The sequence below is a fragment of the Myotis nattereri genome (assembly GCF_964212035.1).
Source record: "Myotis nattereri genome assembly, chromosome: 6".
Taxonomy (NCBI): Eukaryota; Metazoa; Chordata; class Mammalia; order Chiroptera; family Vespertilionidae; genus Myotis; species Myotis nattereri.
In genome coordinates this window covers 89,468,157-89,481,667 of record NC_138081.1, presented here as the reverse complement: position 1 = coordinate 89,481,667, position 13,511 = coordinate 89,468,157, and the positions used below count along the sequence as shown (strand labels likewise).

At 41.8% G+C, this 13,511-nt stretch overlaps 2 protein-coding genes and 1 long non-coding RNA gene across 4 annotated transcripts in view; 2 read left to right on the top strand and 1 right to left on the bottom strand.

Moving 5' to 3' along the window:
- The window catches only part of NT5DC1 (5'-nucleotidase domain containing 1), a 102,730-nt gene extending 96,906 nt beyond the window's left edge, over positions 1-5,824 (top strand). The window contains exons 10-12 of one of the 2 annotated variants that reach the window (XM_081093657.1): positions 990-1,142; positions 3,088-3,256; positions 4,118-5,824. In XM_081093657.1, the coding sequence (XP_080949783.1) occupies positions 990-1,142; positions 3,088-3,256; positions 4,118-4,233 (438 nt within the window). In that variant the 3' untranslated portion in view covers positions 4,234-5,824. The remainder of the gene's footprint in view (positions 1-989; positions 1,143-3,087; positions 3,257-4,117) is intronic. The other variant, XM_081093658.1, reaches the window with a different exon arrangement.
- Positions 5,825-8,055: 2,231 nt separating this feature from the next.
- TSPYL4 (TSPY like 4) lies at positions 8,056-12,862 on the bottom strand. Its single transcript, XM_081093659.1, has 2 exons — positions 10,144-12,862; positions 8,056-9,419 (listed from the first exon to the last, which is right to left on the bottom strand). The coding sequence occupies exon 1, from the start codon at positions 12,092-12,094 to the stop codon at positions 10,844-10,846; it is 1,251 nt and encodes a 416-aa protein (XP_080949785.1). The 5' UTR covers positions 12,095-12,862; the 3' UTR covers positions 8,056-9,419; positions 10,144-10,843.
- Positions 12,205-13,511, top strand: part of LOC308520951 — a 61,667-nt gene continuing 60,360 nt past the window's right edge. Inside the window, exon 1 of the long non-coding RNA XR_013996122.1 lies at positions 12,205-12,278. This is a non-coding gene — a long non-coding RNA (uncharacterized lncRNA). The remainder of the gene's footprint in view (positions 12,279-13,511) is intronic.

The window sequence follows — 13,511 nt, the reverse complement described above, 5'->3', positions numbered from 1 at the left end:
GCTTATCTACCAAGCTCTTCTCTCACCTCTTCTGTTTAAATAAGCCTTTTTGTTGAGGTAGACTAGGTCCTTTATCTGTCTCCGAGTGTAGGAAATATTCCAAGCAAGGGGCCACAGATCGAGGGGAGGCACTGGATTAGTGTGGGATGCCTGAGGCGTGACATCCTGATAACAGTCCCTAAAGGTTTTTGTATGTAAAATAAGCAGTAACTGAAATTACAGGACAGACTAGCCTAAAGACACACTGGCTTTTGACACCCTGGTCACATCATCCATGTTGGACATTGGGGCATTTTCAACAGCAGGAGCTTTCATCTAAAAAATGTTTGCCAGGAGCCCTACCAGCCAGAGAGATCAGTGGGTAACAGCCCTGCTCCATCAGCTCCCAGGTTGCCACAGTCCCCTGGGACCTCCTGAGGGATTTCGTGGACAGTGCAGCCTGACTTGGAGGTTGTAATTCATATTCCCTTAACTGCGGCTTCTCGTCTGTAAAAAGCGTGTGGACTAGGTCAGTGGACGTCTAGTCTTGGGATACCCAGGGAGCTTCCCAGGGTCCTCCCGCCCAACCCCATCCTCAGAGATTCCGTGTCAGCAGGTCCAGATGGAACCGGGACCTCTGGGGAAAGTGGTGTGAAGTGCATTCCTGCTAATCTAACGCACTGGGACAGGTCACCGCTAACATCTCACCAGTTCTTCAGTTCTGGGGGCAGGTTTAACTGTAAACACATGGACTCTTGCTTCTTCAGCAACCTTGAACAAAATCACTTCTTTTCTGCCTTTCTTCTACCTGCACATGCATTGTATAATTTCTTAAACTAAACCTGGCACCCTGCAAACCAAATGGGCCAAGTTGATGGTCACCTAGAAAGTTCAAGGAAATTTAAGATGTTTATGCAGCTTTCAGAGGAATTTTCTTCACCTTCCGTGAAACAATGACCACGCTTTCACAGTTCGACTGCCTCACCCAGAGTTTGCTGTCTGACTTACAGGTTGTGTACTTTGGTGACAGCATGCATTCAGATATTTTCCCAGCCCGTCATTACAGCAATTGGGAGACAGTCCTCATCCTGGAAGAGCTCAAAGGGGACAGAGACTGGAAGCCTGAGGAATCAGAGCCCCTAGAGAAGAAAGGAAAATATGAGGTAAGGGTTCCTCTTTGCTTTATCTTAAGAAGTGCTTGTTGGTGCCAAGAGAGATGAACTCTGTTGGCAGTTGTTGGGGTCTTGCCGGCTCAGCTCTGTGATTGATCTTGTGGGTAACTGTTAAACGAGGCCAAGATAACGCAGGTCAGTCTGTGTTCCCTGCCCTCTGCTTTCATCCAGTGCCGGCGCCGGGGATGTTTTCGTTGGTGCTGAGGCTGCCAGACCCTGACTCACGGTAGTGACACTGTCTCTTTTGCTTGGCCGTGGAAGCTCTTGTGCTCTCTTCACGGGTCTAGCTTAACTAAACAGGCAGCTCCCTGAGACTGACTCCTGAGCCCGAGTGAACTTTCCATAAGGCACTAACCCCGTCACAGGGCTCCGTCCTCATGACCAGACGCCTCCCCACCTCCTAATATCACTTTGGAGGTTAAAATTTCAACATAGGAATTCTTGGAGAACATAAACATTTAGACCATAGTAGCATCCAGATTACATTGAACCAGAAAGGGTAGATAGATCTGTTTTCCTCTCTTTATAAGAATAGGGAGGAGCCTCGATTCTATCACTCATTTGCAGGACCATTTTCTACATATGTGTGATATGATGATTTGAGCCTTTTTTCTTTTCAGACTCATTATCTTAGGATAATTAACTAAATCAGATTTATCCTATAAACTGCTATTTAGACACTGAGAAGTGGATATTCATATTTCAGTACTGCTCTTTGGTGAAATCCAAATAAGTTCTTGCTGAATGATTTCCAAACACCATCATCTGCAAACATACATTCTCATCTTGCTTCACAAATCGAGTTCCAGCACAAAGAATTGTGAATCTAAAGGGATATTTGGGACACTGTGTGCTCCAAAATTAAATTTTCATCAGAAAAGCATGACAGATTTTATAATCCAGACTAGTGGCCCGGTGCACGGATTCGCACACAGAGAAAGGAAATTAGAAGAAAGATTTGTGCAGTAATACGTTACTGCAAAAAGTTACATGTCAAAATAGTGTATATAATATAGTATTACAAAATTAAAATACAAAATATTTTAATATCACTATTCACCCTTTGTAGAAGTGTCAGAGATGAAAGAAAATTAGTAAAATGTATATGAAAATAATATATAAATTGATTAATAAATAAGCGTATAAAAACAACAGACATGATATAAAAACATTGATAAAAACAATGATTGATAAATTGATCAATAAATAAACAACATGATATAACAACAAAGTGCCAATAGTTGGTCTTCACATACATTCTGGCATCGCGTGCGATTGGCGTCAGCAAGAGCTTTATATGTATTGCGCATGGGCGAGTCGACGTTTATTTTTAAATTGCCAGTGTGCATAATATGTACCAGCCGGTTAGTCGGTTGGACAGATGGATGGTCGGTCACTTAGCCTTTTATATATAGAGATTATATGGATGGAATAGGATTTTTTTCAGTTCTTAATTTTATGCCATATCCATAAAACACTGAGAAGTATTTTTTGAATGGGTCTTTAATTTAGTCTGCAATTTTTATGTGTCTACTCTGTCCTAGGCACTAAGACTTAGGGATACATAAATGCATCAGTTCTTAGCCTTATGTAGTTAAGAATCCTGATCTGTCAAGGGTGAAACAGTATGAGAAGTAGTATATTAGGGATAAACTCGGGACGTAGGAAAATGGAGAAGTGACCTAATCCAACCTGAGTGTGGGAGGTCAAGGAAAACATCCTGGGAAAGGCCCAATCCCAAAGGATGAGAAGGGCTGGAAAAGGCCCAATCCCATAGGATGAGACAAAGCCAGAGGAAGGTACTTTTAAAATAATATATAGTTTGGTTAAGGGAAACAAATCCTTCTGATTTTTAATTTTTATTTACTTAGCAGGGGAAATTATAATGAGATTGAACATTAATCACAGTTTTTATTGTTCTATCTTCTCGTTTCAGGGACAGAAGGGAAAGCCTCTATATTCATTATCTAAAAAATGGGGCTCTTTTTTTACTGATTCCATTTCGGGACTGGAAAATACAGAAGACTCTTTGGTTTCTACGTGGTCCTGTAAGAGAATCAGTACTTACAGCACTATTGCAATTCCAAGTATTGAAGCAATAGCAGGTAAAGGGGAAAATACTTTTTTATTTTTAATATATTTTTAATTGATTTTAGAGAGGAAGGGAAAGGGAGAGAGAGAAACATCAATGCTGAGAGAAAATCATTGATTGGCTGCTTCTCACACGTCCTCACTGGGGTCCTAGCCTGCACAACCTGGGTCATGACCTCCTGGTTCATATGTCAATACTCACCCACTGAGCCATGCCAGCTGGGCAGTAACTTTTATTTTTAAGGACTCTGAAGATTATTAGTTTTCATTTACCAATTACATGATCCCTTGAGTGGGGCCTGATTTTTAAATTTAAAAAACTGAGATGACTATCCTTATTTTATTTATTAACTTTTGTGCATGGAGGGTATTAAAATTAAACTTACTAGTTTGAGTTCTGAAGATGATTTACAATATCTCTAAATGTAATTTGACTTTAATATTTTAAATATTATAGGGAAAGACATTTATACTCTTCATCGTAGGTACAACCTATCCAGGTGACAAAAGAGATATTAAACTTATTAGACTCTAAAAAATAAGTTTTGCCCTAACCAGTTTGGCTCAGTGGATAGAGCGTCGGCCTGCAGACTGAAGGGTCCCAGGTTCGATTCTGGTCAAGGGCATGTACCTTGGTTGCGGGCACATCCCCAGTGGGAGGTGTGCAGGAGGCAGCTGATCAATGTTTCTCTCTCACTGATGTTTCTAATTCTATCCCTCTCCCTTCCTCTCTGTAAAAAATCAATAAAATATATTTTAAAAAAATAAAATAAAAAATAAGTTTTATTATCAATGATTATCAAATATTCATGTTTATATTTATGAAAGGCCTTTTGAGATCTGCAGAATAATCTAATTGTGTGTTTTTTCCCCAGAATTACCCCTGGACTACAAATTTACAAGATTCTCTTCAAACAATTCAAAAACAGCTGGCTACTATCCAAACCCTCCATTGGCCTTATCAAGTTTTGAAACATTGACAAGCAAATAACTTAACTTTACTGAAATATGAAGTGAAGAACCATATATGCAGCAAATGTACTGTAAAACAAATACTGTAAAATGCTTTATAGGAACAGATTCTTAATGAAAATTGATCAAGAAATTGATGTTTTTCCATAGTTCCTCTTTCTACAGATGTCCAACGACTCTCATATCAAAATCTCAGTGTCTTTGAACTGAAAAGAACTTTACTAACATTTTGCATACCAATAGTCCTGAGATGAGAATTCACCTGGGGACGCACACACACACACATATTTACACCTATGCCTAAGCCAATAGCTCTCAAAGTGTGGTCTCTAACCACTAGCATAGCATCACCTGAGCATATGACAGAAATGCAGATTTGCAGGCCCCACCCCAGACCTACAGAATTAGAACTCCGGAGGTGGGACCCGGCAATCTGTGTTTCATAATATTGTGATTCACGCTCAGGTTTGAGACCCACTGGCTGGGCCATCACCTCTAGGGATTGGTTTGTTTAGTCTGGGTATGTAGATGGACATGGACATCTTTTAGATGCCCCAGGAAAAGGCGGCCAGGATTGGGACAACTGACCTACACCTCCTGCAGTTTACCCAAGGACACTGAGTCTCGTAAGATTAATGGTTTTTCCAAGCTACTAGGTTTTGTGCTTTTCTTTTGTTTTCCAAAGCTAGGCATAGAGACATGATTTCTTCTGAACCATGCAGCCAGGATGGGACAGAGATGATACCAGAAACCAACTATTTCAACCTCCAATGTTATCTATTAGGGTTCACCCTTCTCTCCCCAATAATGTTAAAGGCTGTCTAATTCATTTTCATTCACTTTAAAACATGTATTCTCAAAAGGAAAAGAAATTGGTTCCTAGGGTGAAAAAAATAAGATAATGCAAATGGAATATAGCCCTCCAAAGCTAAGCATTGCCCACTAAAATCTTATTCCTTAGTATTTTTATCATTAAGGAGGAACATAATTTAAAGTTAAATTTATTAAACTTAATTTGAGTTTAATTTTTTCCTTGGGAGAGGGGGGTGATAATGGGGGAAAAAAGGTCGAGAAAAACTGCTTCAAGAGGGTGTATGGTTATGTGACAATCCCACATTATTGTGTTCTATGTGCTGTGCAGTCATATTAGTAGCCATTTGTTACAAGATGTTTGGAGCCAGATAATGTTTACAGTATAAATCCTGGCTGCTCTTTATGTTGTAATTTCACTCTCTCCACCATGAGCAGTAACAGAAAACACTCATCACCATCGTTATTTTACTTGGACTACAGTAGAGAATTTAGCATATTAATGCATACAGTGGAAAGATATTTAAAATATTTTAAATGCTCAAAAATAATCCCAAACATATTGTGGGGATGAATATCTCAGGGTAGGTAAACAGTTACTGAAATTATTTCCTCAAAGTCAGTAACTTTCTTTAATATCTACTTGTAAGAATAATGTGTTGGAAACTGATTTCCAAAATCTCATTGGACTATGATAATGAGCAGACACAATCAAGCTTAAGGCTGAATGACAAATACTGTCTCATGTATACTTTCAATACACATTTGATTTCTTTTAAAAAATAAATCTATTTTTCCTTAGACGTTTATTTTGTAAATGGCAAAGAATACATATTTAAGTGCTTACAAACTACTGTTGCTAACATAGAACCCCAAAATAAGAAGTTAATTATCCTTTTTGGGCCACTGAGGAGTGAAAAAAAAATTCAATCAAGTCAGAAAGAAGTTCTAGTCCTACTTTTACTAGGATCTACCTACAGTATCTGAACAAGTTAACCACCTAACTTGACCTCAGCTTTCCCTATCTTGTCGAAAGAGGTTAGCGGTTACTTCAAGTTTCCTTCCAACTTTATAACAGGAACAGTCATTGATAATAATGAATGCCGTTTTTCTTTTGGGCTGTAATTAGACTTTTAAAATTTTTATTTCACTTTTTAAAAGTGCCAGTGTTTCTAATTGGACATGAAGACTTAAAATCATCCAAAAATGGTACTATAAAAATTAAAAACAGAATCTTATATAAGAAAAGCTAGATCTTCTTTAAAAAGTCATGTCTAACAATGCAGGAAAATTGTGCAAATAGGCAGAAGGCTTAAGTTTAATATTGGCATACAGGCAAACATTCGTCATCTAAAAGATACCTAAGAATAATGGTCAGGGGAGCTGGGATTTCCTTTGCCGGCCACTTGATCTCATTAGCAGAGGGAAGCTCTGAATGACACAGTGGTCAAACTTGTCAGAATTTGGTATTTAGAATATTGAGGCAGCGGAAACTTCAATTGAACCTAGAATTACAATCTAAAATCATCTACTGAGTTTGTTAAACTCAATTCACATCCCACAATAACTTTTTATCAATTTAAAGCAAGTTCACTTTTAGTGAACTTGTTTGAATCAAAAAACTGGTTATTTTATATAACAAACCAGCAAAAAATGGAATGTAAATCTGTCTCTTTGGATATAACTGATTGTTAGGATCACATGAATAGCTTTTTTAAAAAATGATGTTGCAAAAAAGAAATAAATAATTAATTTAAAAAATTAAAAAATGTTGCAGTAGCATTTCCAGGCTCTTGATAACAAGGTTATCAGAGTTGGCTACTAGATCACTGCAAGGCTGAGATACATTTGAAAGCACTCACCTGGTGTGGTCCAGTTGCTTCTCTTAAAAACTCTTGGATATGGTCCAGTCCATATAGGGTGATTTCAAAAAGGTAAATTCTTGTTGGTCTCTAGAATCATCCTCAAAAATATGGTAAAAAAGTAATAACGATGCATGCTGACTCCTTACCAGGCTACTTTATGTACCTTATTTACTCCCTATAGCAACCATATAAGGAATGTAATTACTGATTTACAGATGAGGAAATGAAAATTCACAGAGGTTAGATTATATGCTCCTTCGAAGTTGTATGGTTACTAACCAACAGAATCTGTACATGAGCCTAAATTTGACACCAAAAATCATGCTCTTTGTTGGTTGGCCAATTCTTCCAACACTGGATTTAGACTAATTCTTAGTCTGTCTAAAACTACATTTCAATTTAATGATCACCATGCTGGGACATGTAAGGGATTAGAAATGAAGACATATGGGCTCTGTCCTAAAATAACTTGTAACTTTAAAAATATTAAAACAGAACTTACCTGGAAGAGTAAAATAAAGAACCAAGAGTCACAGGAGTCCTACAATGTGGAATGAAGTTTGCTCTGGAAGCCACAGATGCTAAAGGCCTCAATAAGCAGGTCTACTCTTCATAGTCAAGTTCAAATGTTCACCTTGAATACTTAGCAAATTTCCCTCTCTTGTGCTGAGGAAACCAAAATGGAGAAGGAATAATGAAAACTGGTCCAAGGAAACTTAGTGGAATATGGATATCTGGGCCTATAGAGAAGTTGGGTTATTACTTAAATTAACAGCACAGACTGTTTGACAGTCAGGTTTTTGTACCAGGCACCTATTCTCAGACTCATTAAAAAACAACAACTTAATTTTACTTTCTTGGTATTTTGGCCTTGGTAGTTTCTTGGTAAAGATCAAAGCTTAACAAAGTTTAATACATTAGTGAGGGATACATTCCTAAGTGCCTGTTAAAAGGAATCACCATGTTGAATCACTGGTTGTACGGAAAGAAAATTATGTCCGTGAGTATGTAGCTGCAGTGGGCCTATTTACCATTTTCCAAGCAAAAAAAAAATCTCAGGAAGTTTGGTGGCTGGTGCCTCTTTTGTTAACCTTCCGGATGATGCTTACTGTGACCATTTGATAACTTTAGTAATTTCTCAACCTTATATTAACCTAGACAACATAGAACTTTATTAATTTTTATTTTGGTGAAAACAAGAAATACAGCAGACTGCCAGATTTTACTTTTCCTTTGAGCACATAGGAGAAAACAAAAGGACCCTTGTTAAATTTGACAGAGCAATTCTACAAGCACTTACACTGGTTAGGAACATAAAATATCAAGTACCACATTACTACTACGGCAAGAAATACCAAAGAAGACGGTTATGTTTTTCTTCTTGAGATTACTTTCACAAGACAGCAACATTTGCACAATTTCAGACTCTTCAAAGATCACATTATTCCCATTCTATTTCTAAGAATAGAGCTATATACGAAGATAGACCAGAACAAGCTGATATATTAATAATATTCACAGAAGTCTTCATTCTGCACAGGAAACAAATTTGATATTTTTGCACACATTCTCAATTAGAAGCAAAAAAAAAAAAGGCTGTAAATGTCAATTCTGCCAGCAAGCAAAAATAGAGAATAGGATTTTACTCAAACACAGCGAAATAAGAAGCAAATACCATCAATCTTCCACATATAAAAGATCACTCCTAGAATAATAGAGAGAAAACATCTAGACTTGCATTTATGTGTATAAAAGTCTGGTGAATTCAAGGAGATAGGAAAAATTAGCGGGAAACCCTCTTCCAAGCATCCTCTTTAAATCACCACTGATCCTCCCACCTCTCTTGGGGAGAGCCTTGGGCCTCCCCTCCCCCCCTGAACCTGCAGGGTTCCAGGCTCCCCTCCCTGCCTGCCTTTCCAAGGCCACTCCACAGCAGGCTCATTTGTTTCTGGGCTTTCCGTTTCTCCAGCTTAGAGCATGCTCCCCAATGCTCTGTATCCAGATTTCCCAAGCCCTGGGGAGCTTATGGCCTGGCCTTCACCAAGAAAGGAGAAAGGGTAAGGGTGGAGGTCATCGGCACCACCATACCCCTCCAGCAGTAAGACAGCCCTGACACACTGTTGTCCCACCAACTAGAACTTGTCTGAGAATCCAGAGGCGCCACCTATCTCCTTACACCCTAGGAGGGAGACCTGGCATCTGCCCAATGCAGACAGCAGCCTGCTCCCTCTTCTGTTAGGGCAGAAGCAGGGAAGGACATGAGGAAGCTGGGGACTGAGAGTCAAGGGCCAGGCAGTAGGATGGAGGCCTTATGACATCAGGGCTATAATAAAATAGTACAGAACACGGGGTTGACCCACAAAATGCTGCTTGGGGTTATTTCTAAGTGGTCCAAGGCCCCCCCACAAAGAATCGCCATCTTTAGAAAAGTAGAGTCAAACTAATTTTTGCTTGCTTTATATCACAACTTGCTGTGAGTCTTGAACCCATCTCTGTGAAGTGCTTCTGTCTCTCCTCCCAGCTTCTCAAACTAAAGATTAAAAAACACACAGGAGGTTTTGGTAAAAATGAGCAAGTTGGTCTAAAAGACACTGCATAACTAAACAGTCTACCCATAGGTCTCCCTTTGAAACATTTAGATCTTGCTAAAGGCAGTGGGGTGGAGGCAGGAGGGCGAAGAGGGCAATGAGATCTGGAGAATCTATTATTATACAGTAGCTTTCTCCCTCTGGATACAATCAAGGGGAGAGCACATTCAACAAAAACCCTGCTTTACTAGTTTTGTTTGTTTCTGAACTGTAACTGCTGCTGAGGGAGGAGGGGGAGGAAAGGGGGGCTATGAGACAAGGTGGGAGGGAGAGAAGGGGGAGGGGGGGCAGGAATACATCAACCTCAGTGCCCCAGCCTAGCAACTCTGCCATGCTTAGAATAGGTTAAGGAGGGGATGCCTAACAAAGTTGCCTAGATTAAGGGTGGTTTATTGGCCAGAACTCAGAAAGGTTGTTGGCAGGGACCCCCGTTCCAGCCTTGCTTTGGGCACTGTCACATATGACTGCCCAACCTTCTGACAGCCAGTGAGTTTATGAGTAACCATTTGAAGGGGTTAACAGGAAGGGGGGGGGGGGGTTCTGTGTGCTGCCTGGGGGCTTCATTCCAAATAGTTCCTGCAGAGGCAGGCAATGGTATGTGTACAAAGCTCATCCAAAAGACTGAAAACAGGTTTGGGTAGGCCACAGCCCAGCTTTCATACTCACCAGTACTTGGTCACCGTACAGTGACCAAAGGCATAAGAAGATCAACATGACACAGTGTACCTCTCATCTGCTACCTCATTCAAGCCTATTAGCTACCCACCAGTCACCTGCTTATTCTGCCAGATAACCAGCAGGTGAGATGGCATGAGCCCAGGAAGGCAGCTGGGAACCAGTTAGTGGTAGCCTGGAATGTCCAGTTGGGGTTGATGGCTGGCATCATCTATCAGCTTCATCTTGCAGTGGTGAAGCTCAAAAGATCTTGCCACAGAGTGCCAAGTATAGGAGCACAGCCAGCATAAAGTATGAAGCCAGCTAGTTATTTGCAAAGATATATATCAAGTTAACGTGTGGCAGCTCACCACTGGAAAACCTGGGGAAAGACCATCGTCACAGACAGGGCCCAAGGCATGCAGAGGAAGTCAGTGGGTATCTACGGCGTCCTGTGCTTGGCACAAAAGCAGTACAAGGCCATGCACTTGGAACACATAACACTTCGCAGAACAGCAAGGAAGCCCAGAGGAAGAAGAGCATAGACATGTAAGTGATAATCTTGCAACTGATTGAAGACTTAGAAGAACCAAAAAACAAAATAATCCGGTGTGAAGAGAAAGCAGAAGGGAGAGTGCATGCTATTGGCTAAGCATAGGGCCCAAGAGGAGGTGGTAAAGAAACGGTGCAGGAGCTTCTCACAGGCCAGGAGTTAGCCAGACTGGAACCTGAAGGCCCTGGGGCTGTCCACCGGCTGCCTTGCTGGGTCTCGAAATCTTCGGGGCCCTTCACCCATCAGGTAATATTGTAGGGGATTGGACCACAGTTCTCCTTTGATAATCTCAGCAATCCTGTCGAATTCCAGGAGGCTGTGGTCTGAGAACCAGTTGAAGAAACTGGGGATGGTGTTCCCTTCCCGGTTCCTGTGGAGATGGGTCTGGGGGTCTTGGCCCCGGTGCCAGCGGATTGGAGTGGAGAGAGACACCACCCGGCCAGAGGATCTGCGCTCATACTCCTTGACGAGCGCCTCATTTCGGAAGTAGGGGTTGCTCTGAAAGATGAACTTGAATTTGCAGCCTGCTCTAGGGTGTTTAAGCTCCTCCACCTCCAAATTGACCATGTACCTCATCATTTCTTCATCTTGACCACTGATCATAGGTGACAGCTGGGGGTGGTTCCCAAAGGCAGTGACCCAGAAACCAGGGATATTTTGGATAATAAAACTTCTGCGCTGCATATGGAGTCTTCGCATCCGGCCAAACTTGCGCTCCAGCTGAAGGAAGGCCCTGTCTGCCTGGGCATTTACGTTTAACAGCTCCTGATCGATCGCCTCCAGCGAGTCCATGGAGTTGTTGGCCTTCAGGGTCCTGGCCCGCGCCTCCTCTTTCCCTCCTCCTGCCACCTTTTTTTCCTTCTGGATCCATTTCTTCTCCTCCACCGCCTCCTCTGCTACTCCCTCCTCTCCCGCCGTCGCTGAGATGGCGCACTTCTTTGTCATCCCGTCCTTGGCCTTGGCCCCAGGCATCATCTGAGACCCCAATCCCTCTGCGTCACAGGCTTCTGGCGCTTTCTCCCCAGCTGGGCCGCACGGCGCTCGCGGCCGACAGCCATTTTCCTGGCTATTGTCGGCAGCCACCGCGGGGGAGGCAGGGGCTGCGTCCAGTCCCTCTGCGGGAGGCCGAGCCTCTTTCCGGTCCGTTTTGGCTGCCGCATCACGACCCCGAGCAACTCGATCGCCGCGCACGGGACCACCGCCCGAGGGGGCCTGGGATGCGCCTCCCTCCGCGGAGCCGGCCACGCTGCCCTCACCTGTGTGCGCCATCTCCACCTCCGCCTCCCGCGGCGCCTCCGCGTCCTCGCTCCCGCGCGGGTTTAGGTCCGGCTGTGCCGGGGCTTGGTCGGGAGCGGCGGGGCCGCAGGTTTTAGCGACCGAAGGGTTGCTGGCCTCACCCTGACCGCTCATTTTGCTAAGAGTCAACCTGCAGGAGAGCGAGCCCTGTCCGCTGCAGAAGTGGTGCTCCGCCCCTCGCGCCACCCGCTCTCCCGTCTGGGAGGATGCTGCTATGGCAACCGGTGACGTCAGGACGGCAGCGTCCTACCATCGCGCGAGAAATAACTGCTCCTTGAGATTGTGCTGGCCATCAAAGGTAGTCCATTGTCTTTATGTTTCAAAATGTTTTTAGTTTCGTCGGTCTGGAAAAGGTTTGGCTTTCATGAGTAGAGGCAGCAAACGCAAGCATGGGCGAGTTCCGTTCATGTGGGTTTTCTAAGGCTTTAGTGATTGTGTATTCAAGTCAGCTCATAGGGCTTCTCATGTGTAGAGTGGGTTCAGCAACTCACAGGCCTTCCTTCTTTAATGTACAGATTCATGGCTGTTTCCAAAGAATGGAGATGAACAGAGTTGGATGTTTAAGAAAAGTGAAGTGTTACTGTGTTAAGTGTGATCATTTAAATAATTAGGAGCAGCTGAAAGGGAAGCCTCTCATCCCAAGAAGACATAATAAAGGATAATTTCAATTTTCCATATATATTTTAAAGTTTATATACTTTGGCCAACACCTACGAAGTAACTGGACAATATTTCCCCTTCACTGTATAAGTAGAAAAATATTGTATTTTCCTTACTTAGGGGTGACATAGACACACACGAATGTGCAAATTCAGCCTTTAAGCATTACTGGAAGAAATGTAATCTCAGGATATTTTAATTTCTAAAATTATGCATATCATATGTTGCTTATCCTCAGATTACAATCTTAATCTAAAAAAAGTTCTTGCTTCATAATGCCTGTGGGCATGAAGCCAGCAAATATTTGCCAAAATTGGCTTCTGTGATAATTCACTGCAGGGCAGAAACAATGGTTAACTGTTGCAGGCACTGCAGCTATTAAATGCCTTAATTAAAATATTTTCAGTAATATTTGAAATGTTAATGTTAAAATATTTACTGAAGAGGTAAGAAAAGTTACTGTCTATTCAGGTCAGCTCATGCAGTTCATTAGGTAGTGATGTCACTTGGTTTGTTGGGGTGTGAAAATACTGGTGTTAGTCCTTAGAAAAATCCAAGAAAACGAAAAGTTTGCATATTTTGGTTTAACATCTTAAATTCATATTAGAAAATTACTATGATGACTCATTGAAGTAGAAACTCCACTACAGAGCACCCATATTATGATCACTTTCAAAGAAGGGCTTAGACGTGGATTCCCTTGTAATACCTTAATCAATAAAGGAAAAAATAAGAAGAAAAAAAAGAAGTGGATTCCCTAAGAAGTAAGGACTTAGGGGAAAAGGAATTAGAGAGAAGCAGCAGTTATACTGAGATTTTTTTTAAAAAATATATTTTATTGATTTTTTACAGAGAGGAAGGGAGAGAGATA

What these genes read in the sequence shown, in the direction of transcription:
- TSPYL4 (XM_081093659.1), bottom strand. Translation starts at nt 12,094, where the DNA reads ATGAGCGGTCAGGGTGAGGCCAGCAACCCTTCGGTCGCTAAAACCTGC.